Raw genomic sequence first — 16730 nt, forward strand, 5'->3', positions numbered from 1 at the left:
CCCTGACATGCTTCATTAGGCGTGGGACACCTTTACCTGCTCCAACCGAGTTATAGTGCTCCCTGAATCTCACATGTAGGGGGCGAATGGTCTTACCGATGTAAAAAGCTTTACAGCAACATAAAACAACATAAACCGCGTGAGTTGTTTTGCAGGTGATAAAATCCTTGACAACGTGAGACGCTCCCCCGATGCACAGTGTTCTATCTACAATATGGTAATTACAGAAAGGACAATGGCCACACTTAAAATTGCCATGTGGAACACCCTTGCTTAACCAATTATTTTGTTGCTTCACCATCCATTTTTTTACTGTCACCCAAGGTAGTACCCCGTCTATTAGAAATAATGGGACCCCTTGCTTCTACCTCTACGATATCCTTATCACGCTCCAAAATATGCCAGTTCCTGCAAATGGCAGATCGTATAACCCCATCCATAGGGCCAAATTTGAAACAAAAAACAAATCTCTTTCAGATCCACAGGCAGGACTACGATTGCGACCTCCTGCCTGATCAGCCCTAGCCTTAGCCTCATTGAGAAGACCATTAGGATAGGTTCCCTTGTAGGGGCTATCACATAATTCCTCTGCTTGCTGGATATAACCTTCCTGGGTATTATTAATCCTCTTCAATCCTAATAATTGGCTGTAAGGGAGAGACCGTTTTACATGATTTGGATGGAAGCTATCAAACCGCAGAACGGTATTTGTGGTGGAGGGTTTATGAAATACCTTGGTCTGCAACTCACCATCTACAACACTAATCTGTACATCCCAAAAATCGAGGTTAAGACCTCCATATCTCGACGTAAACGACATATTCATGCCATTGGACTTATTGAGGTACTAGACAAATTCATCAAATGATTCACGGGGTCCGTCCCATATCATGAGTATATCGTCCACATAGCTCACAAAAAGTCTGATATGTCTCAGAAAATTATTCCCCACGTTATACACCTAGTCCTCCTTCAACACAGCTAGAAAAAGGTTTGCGAAAGTGCAAGCGACCGGAGTTCCCATCGCGGTCCCAGTGCATTGGAAAAACCATGCGTCTTCAAACTTGAATGCATTATGTTTTAAAACAAAGTCAACCCCTTTGCATACAAAGTTGACAAAACTGTCACTTCTCTTCAAAGACCCCAAAATCGTCAAAACCACAATACCTGGATCCTCGTGTATAGGCTTTCTACATCAATCGACACCAAAGAGAAGCCTGTTTGCTATGTAATGCCTCTAAGCGCCCCCAAAAATTCATCAGTGTCTTTGATGTAGGAAGGGATATCATGCAATACGGGGCGCAACAGCCAATCCATGTATTGTGACAATGGTTCTGTGAGGGATCCGATCCCTGACACAATGTGGCGTCCTGGTGGAGCAATAAGGGATTTATGCACCTTTGGAATATAATACCAATGGGGTCGGCGTGGGAACTCCGGTAATAACCTTTCAGCCTTTTTCTTAGACAACACACCTAATTCCACGTTTTTCCATAAAAAGCTCGGCAATTCATTTTTATACTTGATCGTCGGATCTTTTGCCAATTTTAAATATGTGGATGTGTCAGATAACTTTCTCATAGCCTCCATCATGTACTGCTCGTTTTTTAATAGGACTACATTGCCACCCTTATCAGCGTTCCTCACGACCACATCCAACCACTCTCTAATCTCAAAGAGGGCACGTCTTTCAGAGGCCGACAGATTGGGCGGGGCGGTCAGATATACAATGGACTCAACATTCTTCAACACCTGTGTTTCAAATAAATCGATAATATTCCCAGGGGCCACCTGGGGCATGAAAGTGGACGGTACACCTCCTGTAAAGAGTTCTAAGGAGTCTGAAACTACAGAATGAGCCAATTCTGGAGCAGTCAGATCGCACCAAACCTGGGCATCCGTCCTGACATCGGCCAGTGAATTGGTGCCAGCAAGAAACCCCAAGGGGCCCACCTGACACGGACTCTCTCCTTCTAATACTGTTTCCTCTGAAACACCTGAAGCAAATGATTTGTGTAAATTAATTTTTCGCATAGCCCTGAAAAGATCTATTTTAAAGTCCATAAAGTTAAACGCTTCTGAAACACAAAAACCCAATCCCTTTGAAAGAACAGACACGTGTGAGCTATTCAGAGCATGATCAGTTAAATTCAACACCATGTTATCACAAGAGTCTATTGCTGTTTCTGCCTCCATGACACACGTTTCCTTTTCCACTGGCGTCCTGCGCCTTCTCTCCCTTCTCCCCTCTGCGCGTTCTCCGCCTAAAGGGGGCGCCGGAGCGGAATCTGCTGCATTAGCATAAGTCCTTTCTGAATAGCCTGGTGAAGTGAGGGATTCTTCTTGTGCACTTGAGTCAGACTCTTGTCAGATATTCATTCCTATATTTCTTGCCACCATGTTTCCTATTATTTCTCTAGCAACCTTCCACAACAGCATAGGAGGATTTCTCCACGTCCTAATGGGAGACAGGAAGCACGAGAGGTTAAAAGGTCCCTCCCACCTCCCTCTCACCAGTGACTTTCCTGTCCCCCATGGGGCATGGAGCGGTCGGTATGCTGTGTGGCCGGCTGCTGCAGCGTACCTGAAAGATCCAAAAGCCGGGCAGTGGTGGTCGGTGGCGCTGCCTTCCCTCCGATCTGCTCCCGTCTTCTCCTGAACTGGGGACCGTTCCTGACCCTTCCGCGCTCCCCTATGGGGAGTAAAGCGGGCCAGTGATCCCTGACCGGAGGCCTCCTGTAGCTCTCCGGTCTCTCCTCCTCCCCCTGCGTGCGGTGCAGGGTCACTTCCGGGTTATGTGGAGGATGCGCTGTCATGGTGGCCCCTATCCTGTTGCCGGCGCGTGGAGCTCGCCAGCGCTTGCTGGGCCTGCTTCGGGACCCGTCGAGGAGGAGGGGGAAACAAATGACTGCGCTGAGGGCGGGGTTAATCTGTTATTAACCCACCGGAAGACGCCGACAGGTAAGATGCAGAATCCCCTGTTAGCATGGACGGGTCTTCCTGCCCTGCGTCTGCAGAGCCCAGCGCTGCCACAGTAAGTGTCCTGGTGTGGTTCCTAGTGGTGCAGTCCAGGGTTTAGGTCCTCAAAATACTTCTCCCCCTTGTTCCATAGGGAAAAAAGTCTGCCCATAAGAGCACCAATACATCCAGTAAGTCGGCCAAATGTGCAATATGCAGCACAAAACTTCCCTCAAATTGGGAGAAGCTATGTCAAGCTTGCACGGATAAGGTGGTTAGGGCTGAGCATCTGTCATTGATCGACAAAGGATAAGGTGGTTAGGGCTGAGCACCCGTCTTTGATCGACGAAATCCGCAGCTTGGTTACCCATCAGGTTCAAACCTCTTTAGCTGCCCTTCCCCCCCCTCCACCACCTCCACTCCCTCCGATTGTGGGCTCACCACCCCCAAAAAAAATGGAAAATTCAAATAGACGATTCGGGTCCGAATCAGAAAGATCATACAATTCGGGATCCGAGAATTGGGAACAACCGGTAACCTCTAGGTCAGCCGACACTAGGAAGTGCCTCCTTTTCACGGAATATGTGGAAGAGCTGGTCAGTGCAGTACGTGCAACTATGGGCCTAGAGGACGAACCCGTCACGCAGACAGCACAGGATCGCATGTTCGGCGGATATGAGGGGCCTAAACGAACATGTTTTCCAGTTCACAGGAGCGTAGCAAATATGATTTCCCAGGAATGGGAGTATCCGGAAAAACGCTACTCGGCCCCTTCAGAAATCCGACATAGATTTCCCCTGGAGGGAAAGGAATTTAAATGGGACATCCCGAAAGTTGATGTCCAGGTGGCAAGGGTGGTAAAAAAGACGGTTCTGCCGTTTGATGATGTATCCCAGCTTAGAGACCCGATGGACCGTAAAGCAGAAAGCCTCCTAAGAAAAGCCTGGGAAACCTCTGCCTTTACTTTAAAATCAGGAATCGTATCCACTTGTGTCTCTAGGTCCCCCTTCCAATGGATTGAGGAGCTAGAGAGCCATATTTCTCGTGGTACCTCAAGGAGTGACCTCCTTAACTCCCTCCCTATCTTGCAGAGAGCTACGGGTTTCCTGGCAGATGCATCAATGGAGATGATCCATGCCTCTGCCAGGGCTATGGTCCAGTCAAATTCCGCCAGGCGGGCCCTCTGGCTTAAAACATGGAGCGGGGACTTTACATCCAAGGTTAAACTCTGCTCTTTACCCTTCAAAGGTGAACATGTCTTCGGCCCGGCCTTAGATGAAATTCTAGAAAAGGCCACAGATAAAAAGAAGGTGCTTCCAGAGCAGAGGACCACAAGAAAGCATCTTTTTCGAGCCCCCCAGAGTCAGTCATCCCAACCGCGAGGAAAGGGAAAGACGGGAAGATGGAGCTACGCTAAAGGGAGAGGCAGGAACATCCTGGTCCCCCAGCAGCAGCAGCAGCAATCACAAGAAAAACAATGACTCGACCCCAGTCGGGGAAGGCTTTCAAGGTTTTTTCCTTCTTGGCAGTTGATTTCCAACAGCCCCTGGGTCCTCAGTGTGATCAGAGAGGGTCTACTGCTAGAGCTCGAATCCCCCCCCCGCGGGGTATAAGAGTTACCTCCCTACCACCTCGGGAGACCCCAGCACTAAAATCCGACATTCGGCTTCTACACTCAAATGCCATCTCTCGGGTCCCTGTGGAGGAACAAGGAAGGGGGCATTATTCCAGATTGTTCCTAGTAAAAAAGCCCACAGGGGAGGCAAGAATAGTAAATCTGAAAGGCCTCAACCGACACATTGCATACCTCAAATTCAAGATGGAGTCAGTAAAGACCGCCATTCCACTGATAGGGCCGTCGTACTTCATGGCAACCATAGATCTGAAGGATGCTTATTTCCACATCCCCATACATCCTTCCCACAAGAAGTATCTGAGGTTTGCGATTCGTAAGGGTCCGGAAGTCAAGCACTTTCAATACAATGTGCTTCCCTTCGGAATATCCTCTGCCCCTCGAGTGTTTTCCAAAATTATGACAGAAGCTGTGTCCTACATCAGAAGCCGGGGTATATCTATTGTACCTTACCTGGATGACCTACTGATAATAGGGTTCTCCTACCAGACCCTGGAAGACCAGGTAGCCCAGACTCTGGACATTCTCCAATCATTGGGGTGGATCCCAAATATAAAGAAATCACAAATTCAACCCTCTCAGGAGGTACAATTCTTGGGAATCCTACTAGATTCAAAGAATCAAATGTCCTTCCTACCGGAGGAACATCAGAGATCAGTAATGTCAAGAGTCTCAGATTTCAGGGGTCAGAGGTCCCCGACCCTCAGGTCAGCCATGTCCATACTAGAGTTAATGACCTCCTGCATCCAGTAGGTGCCCTGGGCGCAGGCCCACTCCAGAACACTCCAGTCCCATATCTTAAGAAACTGGAACAGGGATCATACCTGCCTGAACAAAAGAGTCCAGACCCCAGGAATAGTGAGGGCTTCGCTAGCATGGTGGATGGACCGCAAAAACCTGTGCAGGGGAATTAACTGGTCCCAGATCCCCTTGGTTACAGTAACGACAGACACCAGAAAATAAGTCTGGGGAGCCGTAGTGTCTCGACAGCCATTCTAAGGGTTATGGAGGCAGAAAATGAGTGCAAGATCCTCAAACTTCAGGGAGCTGAAGGCAGTGGAGGAAGCTCTCCTGGCAGCAAGACACCTGGTCCAAGACCAACATATCAGAGTCTACTCGGACAACATAACAACAGTGGCACATCTCAGGCACCAGGGCGGCACAAGATCCAGCGACCTGGAGGGCCTCTCAGGCCGAATATTTTGCTGGGCCGAAAGACACCTCCATTCACTGACAGCGGTCCACCTGAAGGGTACGGCCAATCTTCAGGTAGAGTTCCTGAGCAGAAAACGCATCCAGCCCGGCGAGTGGACCCTGAATGGAAGAATCTTTCAAACACTAGTCAGCAGGTGGGGCCTCCTGGAGGTGGACCTACTAGCCTCAGGAGAGAATGCTCAAGTGAGGGACTACTCCCTGAACCCCAGGGACAGATCCCTGGGAGTGGACGCCTTCGCCCACAGGTGGAGGTTCCATCTGGCATATGCCTTCCTGCCAGTTCCAATCCTTGCTGCAACCCTGAGGAAAATCAGGGAGGATCAGACCCCAACCATTCTAGTAACTCCGCTATGGCCAAAGAGCTGGTATTCACTAATCACAGAACTACAGGTAGACGGGCCATTTATCCTACCCATAGAAGAAGACCTTCTCTTGCAGGGCCCTCTATATCACCCAAACCTCCGGGGAATGAGGTTAGCGGCCTGGTTTCTGAGGCCCAGATCTTGAGGGCCAAGGGGCTATCAGAGGCGGTAATTAAAACCCTCCAGAAATCTCGGAAGCCGGTCACCATTGCCATATATAATAAAATATGGAAAAAATTCTCCTCATGGTGTCTGCCAGACCTTCCCGACCCAGAGAACCCTAACATTTCCTGTATCCTGGATTTCTTACAGAGGGGGCTGGAACTAGGTCTAAAACCTAGCACACTGAAAGTATAGGTATCAGCATTAAGCTCTATGTTTGACTGTGACTTGGCTAACCACAGGTGGATAAGAAGATTCATGACATCTGCCGCTAGGCTACATCCAAAAAAACTAGTTTCTGTTCCGCCATGGGACTTGAATGTGGTGCTTATGGGACTCACTCAATCACCCTTTGAGCCTCTGTCATCCTGTACTTCTCAGCTCCTCACCTATAAAGTAGCCTTCCTTATAGCAATAACCTCAGCAAGGCGAGTAGGAGAGCTTCAAGCTCTCTGTCAAGGAACCCTACCTAACAGTTAGAGACGATTCCATAGTTCTCTCTCTTGATCCATCTTTTCTACCAAAGGTTGTGTCTGACTTTCATAGGTCTCAGAAAATAATTCTACCTTCATTCTGCCAAAACCCAGCAAACCCCTAAGAGGAGATGTTTCACACGCTGGATGTAAGACGTATATTTCTCCACTACTTGGAGTACACCAAACCATATAGAATCGACCACAACCTATTTATCCATACCTCTGGTCCAAACAGAGGAAAGAAGGTGGCAAAGAACACCATTGCCAATTGGATTAAAAAGGCTATCTCTGAAGCATACCTGGCGCAAAACATCACTCCCTCTGCTGGGATCAAAGCGCATACAACACGATCTACCTCTACTTCATGGGCTGAGAGGGCAGGTGCATCTTCAGAGCAGATTTGTAAGGCAGCAACCTGGTCCTCCTTACATACTTTCACTAAACACTACAGGTTGGACCTTGTGTCCAACAGGGATCTAGTCTTTGGCCGAAAAGTTCTTCAGGCCGTTGTCCCCCCCCCCCTAGTGCAGTATAGGTTGTTATGCCTCCTATGCTGTCGTGGAAGGTTGCTAGTGAAAATGGAATTAGACTTACCGGTAATTTTGGTTTCTAGAAACCTTCCACGACACCACTATTTCCCTCCCTGCATTCTTGGACAAATTCTGAGAATCTTAAGGTAACCGGTGCTATGGTAATCAGTTATAAGTCACTGTTGAGAGGGAGGTGGGTGGGACCTTTTAACCTCTCGCGCTTCCTGTCCCCCATTAGGGCGTGGAGACATCCTCCTATGCTGTCGTGGAAGGTTTCTAGAAACCGAATTACCGGTAAGTCTAATTCCATTTTCTCTTGTAATGAAAGAACCTTTGTGGTTTCCCACTCTCATGTTCATTCTTATTTTTATTCCATGAAAAAATGCGGTTGGAGTCATAATCACTTTTGTCACGGATACATTTGTCCCTTTTGACCTGTTTCACATTCGCCTGAATGGTCATCAATTTAGGGTCCTTTTCTTATTCAGGGATAACCACTGTGGATCCGTTAGTCTAGATTTGACCTCATCCTTGTTTTTTTTAATTGAGTGTCACTTTTCATATTAAACTCATAAACCAATTTCATTAATTTTTCTGAACATTCCAAAAATATTTTTTGCCATTCAGCCAAAAATAACGGCTCCTCTCTGAAATGTGATGCTCTTTAAAAATCCTTACGCCTCGCGGGACTCTGCCTGCTTCCACATAAGATTGAAGAGAATTGTGAGTCCAGAACAGTCTGACCTCTTTTTCTGTCAGATTGAACAATTTGCCGATGTTTTAAAGAAATAGAATAAAGCAGATTTTAACCCGGTGAGTGCCATCTGTATTTCTCTTTTCCTTTTTGGTGAAGCCACTTGAAATAATATCTTCCCCCTGCATCGGTGTTTCAGAGGTCTCCAGAATGGTTTGCATATTCCCCGCAGTTTTATTGGTGAACAATTAGATATTTCTGTTGGTACTGTATGATTGCCAGACCCTCCCTCATTCCTATTGCTATTTTTCCTCTTATTACCTTCAGTGCTAGTCCCATCCTTCCCATTCCAGTTTGTATTAATCCATTTTGTATTTCTTTTACTCAGACCATTAATCAGTTTGCTCCTCTGTTCCTCAGAGTGAGCCCTTTGTTTTTCAGATGTTAAAATAGAAAAGGATTCATCCTTCCTGGCATCTTTATAATTTTTCTCCTCCTTTTTTTCATAATTATTATTAATGCTTGATGATTGATTACCATTTCCCCCCTCGGATATCATAAATTCACCAGTATCCATAGCCTCTGCTTTTTCATGACTATTCCCACTCCCTGAGTTCTCCTTCCTATCCCTCCTTAGTTTGGCAGCTTTTCTCTTTATTAGATCTTCCTCAGATTTATTCAGTTTGGTTCTCAGTCCTACATCATAAGTCCTAAATTCCGATGACAAAGACAAAATCTCCAAATTTTCCCTCAGGTGTCTGGCACCCTCAAGTGCTATTTCTGCCAGGGAATCTCTCTTAGATATCAATCATTTAAGGAAACCCATAGAGCAGTTGAGGGAGAAAGTGTCCCATGGAATATTGATGAGGCTGAATGTCATAACCTGCAAAATGTATAATGATTGTTTAACGAATATTTTTTTCACAGTGTTTTTATTGGGGATGTAAGGGTTAACGCGCAATACCAGGGGGAGGTCACATAGGATTGTGGGTTGTTCCAACTAGGGCTATCTACAAAGGCTGTAATAATTGATGCTTCCTTCATTCCACCTGAGGAAGACGGCTGTGACCGTAGAAACGCGTTGTGGGTATTGGAGGAAGAATAAAAGCTGAGATTTTATGTCACCACCGGCCCCTGTCCAGTAGCCTTTATCTCTTACTTATAGAGGCTACTGCGCAGGCGCCGCCATCACCGGTGACATTGTGCTGGATGTAATTTTTTCCTAAGCCTCACAATAGCCACAATATTATAGGCATTATCAACAATAATATCAGTGCTATTATATGCAATGTAATAATGGGGGGCAGGTCAGTGAGGGGTCAGCGACCTGTCATAGGCCAATACAGATGAATATGTAATCAGAGCACCACATAAAGCCCCACCCACAGCCGAGCCCCGCCCCAGAGCACGAGAATCTCATTAACTGAAAACTACAAATACAGATTACACAACAACCACAAGACGGATTTCATCACCAGGTATCACTGTAATCGGTATAACGGTGCCGACCTGACAGTGTCTGTAGGTTACTGAGCACAATCCTGCTGACAGGTTCCCTTTAAGACATCTCAGCTCTGCACTATTATACACAGTTCTCTATAAATGTGTAATATTTCTTCTTGAAACTCATCTGACAGAAAATATTGGAGCTTACGATAGTTTAGATTGTGACGTCACCGAGCCCCATACTCTAATTACCCAGAGAGGTTTCACCACTAGCTGCTCATTTATTACTGATGGAGACTGTGGAGTTTGATCATTTCAGTAGATGTTATTGTCTATAGTCACAGTGTTTGATTACAGTAGTGTCTAAAATCCTCTGATTTAACCTCTTCCCGCAGCCAGTTTTGTGTTCTTAATCAGGCCCCATTATTAATATCTGACGTGTGTCACTTTATGTGGTGATAAGTTTGGAATTCTTCACAAAGGATAATAGAAAACAGATGGATCTTACAAATTATTTTCCAGCTTCACACTATACCCTATATACGATTATACACTACTGTCTGGGCACATGGCAGTGTTCAGAAGGGAAGGAGCGCCATTTAGCTATTTGAATGCAGATCTAGCTGGAATAGTTTGCAGACACAATGTATTGGGAGCACTGTTCATGGTCACCTGGCAGCTCAAAAGATGTCCACCATGAACATGTTTGGCTCTATCTTATCTGCTTTCTATATCCCAAGGATTGCCTTGCTCATCGCCGTTTAACACCCTCACATGGAATCTGGACTTACACAGGGACCCCTAGGCTTGTACCATGGTGTTACCTGCTATTCTGTGGTGTTAGATGGTAAGAATAGTCAGGTAGCTGGGTCAGAACCAGAAGGACAGAATACAGAATCAGAAGACACAAGAGTAGTCAGTAAACGGGCCACGGTCACAGCAGGAAACAAATACACAAGCCGCAAGCTGAGCACAGAGGACTGAACCAGAGGAGAACAGCGCTGTGTCTGGCATATTCCGGCCATGTGCTTTGCGCTTTAGTAGGGTGTGGTACTCTCCAATTGGCTTAAGTAGGGAGAAGATTACTCCAGCTGTACAGCAGGAACAGATCCCAGATGAGATTGGACACACCATATGCAGAAGCCCTAATATAACTAAATGACAGAAAACCAGAATAGTTGAAATCCCCATAAAGTGATTCCATTTTATAAATTATTTCACTGAGTGTTATAATCTATACACACGTGGTCAAAATTGTTGTTACCCCTTCTACAGATATTTTTTTTTTTAAATAAAACTCATGAAATAGGCCTGGACAGAAATGATGGAACCCCTGAAAATAATGTGATAAAAGGGACATGTGAAATCGCGGTGTGTCCACTAATTAGCATCACAGGTGTTTACAATCTTGGAATCAGTGAGTGGCCTGTATAGAGACTACAGATACTCACTGTGCTGTGTGGTGACATGGTGTGTATCACACTCAACATGGACCAGAGGAAGCGAAGGAAAGAGTTGTCTCAGGAGATGAGAAAGAAAATTATAGACACCTGTTAAAGGTAAAAGTTATAAGACCATCTCCAAGCAGCTCGATGTTCTTGTGAGTATAGTTGCACATATTATTCAGGAATGTAAGCTCCATGGGACTGTAGCCAACCTCCCTGGAGGTGGCCGCAGGAGGAAAACTGATGACAAATCCAAGAGACGGATAATACGAATGGTAACAAAAGAGCCCAGAAAACTTCTAAACAGATTATAGGTGAACTTCAAGCTCCAGAAACATCAGTGTCAGATCGCACAATCCGTCGTTGTATGAGCCAAAGTAAACTTTATGGGAGACGACCAAGGAGGACACCATTATTGAAAATAATCACAAAAAAACCAGACTGGAATTTGACAAACTATATGTTGACAAGCCACAAAGCTTCTGGGAGAATGTCCTATGGACAGATGAGACAAAAATGGAACTTTTTGGCAAAGCACATCAGCTCTATGTTCTCAGATGGAAAAATGAAGCATATCACGAAAAGAACACTGTCCCTAATGTGAAACATGGAGGAGGTTCTGTTATGTTCCGTGAGTACTTTGCTGCATCTGGCACAGGGTGTCTAGAATGTGTGCAGGGAACAATGAAATCTCAAGACTATCAAGGGATTCTAGAGAGAAATGTGCTGCCCTGTATCAGAAAGCTTGGTCTCAGTCGCAGGTCATGGGTCTTGCAACAAGATAACAACACAAAATACACAGCTAAAAACATGCAAGAATGGCCTTGAGGAAATCATTGGACTATTCTGAAGTGGTCTTCTGTGAGCCCAGACCTAAATCCTATTGAGCATCTTTGGAAAGAGATGAAACATGCCGTCTGGAAAAGGCAACCTTCAAACACGAGACAACTGGAGCAGTTGCTCTTCAAGAGTGATCCAAAATACCTGTCGAGAGGTGCAGAAGTCTCCTTGACAGTTGCAGAAATCATTTGATTGCAGTGATTGCCTCAAAAGGTTGTGCAGCAAAATATTTCAGTTAAGGAACCATCATTTCTGCCCAGGCCTATTTCATGAGTTTTATTTTTTTTTAAATTCTGTGGAAGCATGGCCGAAAAGCAATGTCTGACTTTCATTTGTTAATTTTCATAGATTTTTTATTTATTACTTTTGACAGATTCAAGCTATTTCTGTGACCATTGTAGGTTTTTTGTCATCAAACGACAAGTACCAACAACTTTGACCACATGTGTAGGAGGAGTGAATATTTTGACTCCACAGCCACTTCCCGGAAATTAACACGCAGTGGATGTTGGAAAGTGAAAATTACTCATTTGCCATTTTATTACCCAGCACATAGTGCCCAGATTGTTCTCCAGGAGACACCGCAAATTAAGTGGATTCTTCTCACTATAATATTGCTAAATACAGGGATCCTAAATGTTGTTTGCGCACACTGCAAGACTCCGAAGTGAGAGCGGATTTTGCTGGATTGGTTTATAGAAACTCTGTTGCTTTTCAACAGCCTTTGAGCCACTAATAGTGTGGGAACCTCTGTTTTTCCATTGACAGATGATGGACCTGAGTGGGGACTTGGTTTTTTGTAAGATGAGAATTGGTATTATTTTCGCCTACATAACACTGATTGTTCATTCTGCCTCCCAAATATTGAATAAAAAGAAACCAAACAGTTGAACACTGCACACTACTGGTTCATCCAACAAGGTTTTCTATTAGACGGTGAACTGTCATTGTCTTGATAAATAACGTTTTTTACATAGCTTGCCATTTTTATGGACAGTTTAAGTAGAAATGTTCAAAAATATAAAATTCGGATATTTTATTAAAAATAATAATTGTTTTTTATCTTAGCAGATGACTGTACCAGGAGATCAGAGGGACAGCTGACATCTTCAATTTTTAAATCTGATGATCTTGAGATCCTACAAGATACAACTGAAGTGAATGCCATTACTCCAGATATGCCATCATCCATTCACAGCAAAGATCTGTCATCTGATCCTATGAAACAGGTCCCATCTTCTGATTCATTACCGACTACTAAGGAAAATCAAAGTCACAAAAGAGGCATTAAAAAACAAACTGCTCCTAAAGGAAAGAAGCCATTTTCATGTTCAGAATGTGGGAAATATTTTACATGGAAATCACATTTTGTTACTCACCAGAGAACTCACACAGGGGAGAAGCCTTTTTCCTGTTCAGAATGTGGGAAATGTTTTGCACGTAAATCACATTTTGTTACTCACCATAAAACTCACACAGGGGAGAAGCCTTTTTCCTGTTCAGAATGTGGGAAATATTTTGCATGTAAATCAAATTTTGTTACTCACCAGAGAACTCACACAGGTGAGAAGCCTTTTTCATGTTCAGAATGTGGGAAATGTTTTAACCAAAGATCACATTTTGTTACTCATCAGAGAACTCACACAGGGGAGAAGCCTTTTTCCTGTTCAGAATGTGGGAAATGTTTTGCACGTAAATCAAATTTTGTTACTCACCAGAGAACTCACACAGGGGAGAAGCCTTTTTCCTGTTCAGAATGTGGGAAATGTTTTAATCAGAAATCAGAACTTGTTACTCACCATAGAACTCACACAGGTGAGAAGCCTTTTTCTTGTTCAGAATGTGGAAAATGTTTTGCTCAGAAAACAAGTTTTGTTTCCCACCGGAGAACTCATACAGGGGAGAAGCCTTTTTCCTGTTCAGAATGTGGGAAATGTTTTGCACATAAATCACATTGTGTTAAGCACAAGAGAACTCACACAGGAGTGAAACTTTTTTCCTGCTCAGAATGTGGGAAACGTTTTGCAAGTAAATCACATTTTGTTACTCACCATAGAACTCACACAGGGGAGAAGCCTTTTTCCTGTTCATAATGTGGGAAATGTTTTAACCAGAAATGGAATCTTAATAATAATCTTTCTTTTTATATAGCGATAACATATTCCGCAGCCGTTTACAGTTTGCACACATTATCATCGCTGTTCCCAATGGGGCTCACAATGTAAATTCCCTGTCAGTATGTCTTTGCAATGTGGGAGGAAACCCACGTAAACACGAGAACATACAAACTCCTTGCAGATGTTTTCCTTGGTGGGAATTAAACTCAGAACTACAGTGCTGCAAGGCTGCAGTGCTAACCATTGAGCCACCTCACCAGAGAACTCACACAAGAGAAGCCTTTTTCCTGTTCAAAATGTGGGAAATATTTTAACCAGAAAGTGCTTCTTGTTAGACATCAGAGCAGTCACACAGAAGAGAAGCCTTTTTCATTTTTTTTTATGTGTTAAATATTTAGAGATGTCACATAGGGGAGAAGCCTTTTTTTATGTTCATAATGTTGGAATAGTTTTAACCAAAATTGAATCTTCTTAAATGGGTTGTCTCTTGTCATTCCTCATGTTTGCTGACAAAAGGATAAAACTAAACTTTATCAATTCCAAATATACACTATACCCATAATTCACCCCCTGAAGGTTAGTCAGAAGGTGACTAATAGAAAAAACATGTACCCCACATCTCAGTATATAGGGTGAGGTGACATATACACAATCTCCAAGCCTCTCATTTCTACGGGTTTCTTTGTCCTCACCAAAGGTGACTTATCAGGTGACATTTAATATTGATCTATATTCAAGCGAGACTAGACAAAAAAACTTAAATCATGTATCATGTTATTCAAATCAGAAAAATAGCCACATATTGTCAGATCCCAGACTTCAAACTATATACTTCGTATAGTTTTTACATTATGAGGGACTCAAATCTATCATTCTACAGAGAAACACCCTAGGGGTTTTTAGCCTTGGAAGAATACAGAACTGCTCCATTCACCATCGCTGAACAATGGACACGTTTGGAGAAGCCAGGTTGTGATCCTCCGATCAACTGGCCTTTTACCTTGTATGGACTGTATGGATTGTCATCTTCCTATGCTTGTTGTTACCGCCTCTCTGTGCGTGCCACAGGTGGGGTAGCGACCCTGGGAGCGAATCAGCGGAAGGGTGAGACTCTGTAATGTGCACTCTGTTGGGTATTTTGCTGTGACTGTTCTATGTGTTATCTGCCTGTTTTGTGGTAAAGCCTTCAATAAAGCATTGCCACACTGTTTTACCCTCACTGTGTGTTGTCTGAGTAGCGTTATGCCCATGTTAAAGGGAGAGCCGGCGTTCGGTGGGACGATCCCTGATCCATGTGGTTTCGGCCAGCGGACCGGGGTACGCGCTGACCACCCAATGTCTCCACAGGCATGCTTCAATAGTCTCAATGGGAGGCTAGAAGCTGCTATAACCCGATCTGAGCATTGCCTGTATGTAGCAGAGCCGATCACCTGCATGTAGCAGAGTTGCTTACTTGCTATGAGCGCCAACCACTGGGCAGCACTCATAGGATCCAGCAGTGACAACCATAGAGGTCTGCTGGAGACCTCTGGTTGTCATGTCAACCCATCGGTGACCCGCGATCACATGACGGTCACTGAAGTGCGGGGTTTCTGACCTATCATGTGCGAGAAAAGATGTGGGCTCAGCGCCGGGGCCCACATCAAAAGGAGGGAGTCCGATATCAGCGTACATTTACACCCGATGTCAGAAAGGGGTTAAAGGGGATTGTTTTTACAGAGACAGAAGTGGTAATTAATCATGTATACGTACAAATAATTACAAAAATACACAGCTTATAATGTTAAATAGTATAGAGTTAAGACAAGAAAATATAATATGTAAATCATGTGTAGATATAAAAATTCAGGCAAATGTCAAATGTTCAAAACCACAGCAAAAAGGCAGAGATGCCGACCTGCCCAGACCTCCAAACAAATGCACTATCAGGGTGAGTGGGCCCATATAGTTAGGATGGGGGCAACACAGGTGCAAGAATACCGATGAGACAACCGCTCACAACCTACCAATGTATAGAGGGGCGGTTACTTGGTATATTAATGCACAATGAAGACTTGTATGCGGCGCTGTTCACACAATGGTAATGCACAGCATCCAGGCTAACAGCCTATTAGTTACGCCCATACTATTAGATTAGGCGGGCTGCCTAGCGCCATCCAACTGCATCCAATGTGAACAGACACCACAGTTTACAAGACTGAATGGGCCCAACTGCACCCTAAAAAATAAAGTGCAAAAAACACATACAAAATAGAGGTGTTAGTTAATATTTTGGGTAAAATACGTAAGCAAGTAACCCACGTCATGCGTTGGCCTAAAAAAGTGTCAAAGGACTCACAGAAATTGCTTCTACTTCCACCGCTGCTGCTGCTAATGTTTTGGCGTTGAAGAATTGACGGTCCGGAGGTTGGAAGTCTACAGCTGCGATGTGAACGGTGTGATTCACTGCTGTCTTGGGGAAAAGCTCTCCTAAGGTTGTGTAAAAGCGTGTTTCGATACTCCAGCATTCACTGTTCCCTTTCTAGGGCAGGAATCATCTGGCAAAATTTGTTTTTATAATGTGGATCTAATAAAGTGGCAACCCAGCAGTCAGCATTATTCCTAATCATAACTATGCGGGGATCATGTTGCAGATAGTGTAGCAAGAAGGCACTCATGTCGGGCTCTACCATGAGGTCCAAGCCCATGCTGTGTTGGTGTGGTGACTGAGTAACAATGAGGCTCGTTTCCTCCGTCCCATCCCTCCAACCAACCACAAACAACAGAGAGGGGAGGATTATCCTCTTCATCTGACAGTTACTCGCCCATCACCTCTTTCTCCTCCATTTGTTCCTTGGATCTTGCCCCTTCAA

At 44.5% G+C, this 16730-nt stretch overlaps 1 protein-coding gene across 1 annotated transcript in view; it reads left to right on the forward strand.

The window, feature by feature from the left end:
• The window catches only part of LOC141047154 (uncharacterized), a 59761-nt gene extending 44664 nt beyond the window's left edge, over nt 1-15097 (forward strand). The window contains exon 2 of the mRNA XM_073542112.1: nt 12829-15097. Within this exon, the coding sequence (XP_073398213.1) occupies nt 12829-13854 (1026 nt within the window). The 3' untranslated portion in view covers nt 13855-15097. The remainder of the gene's footprint in view (nt 1-12828) is intronic.
• Nucleotides 15098-16730: the final 1633 nt, after the last annotated feature.

This window comes from Dendrobates tinctorius, unplaced genomic scaffold (assembly GCF_039654945.1).
Source record: "Dendrobates tinctorius isolate UK_male_01 unplaced genomic scaffold, ASM3965494v1 ptg000126l, whole genome shotgun sequence".
In the NCBI taxonomy this organism is placed as follows: domain Eukaryota; kingdom Metazoa; phylum Chordata; class Amphibia; order Anura; family Dendrobatidae; genus Dendrobates; species Dendrobates tinctorius.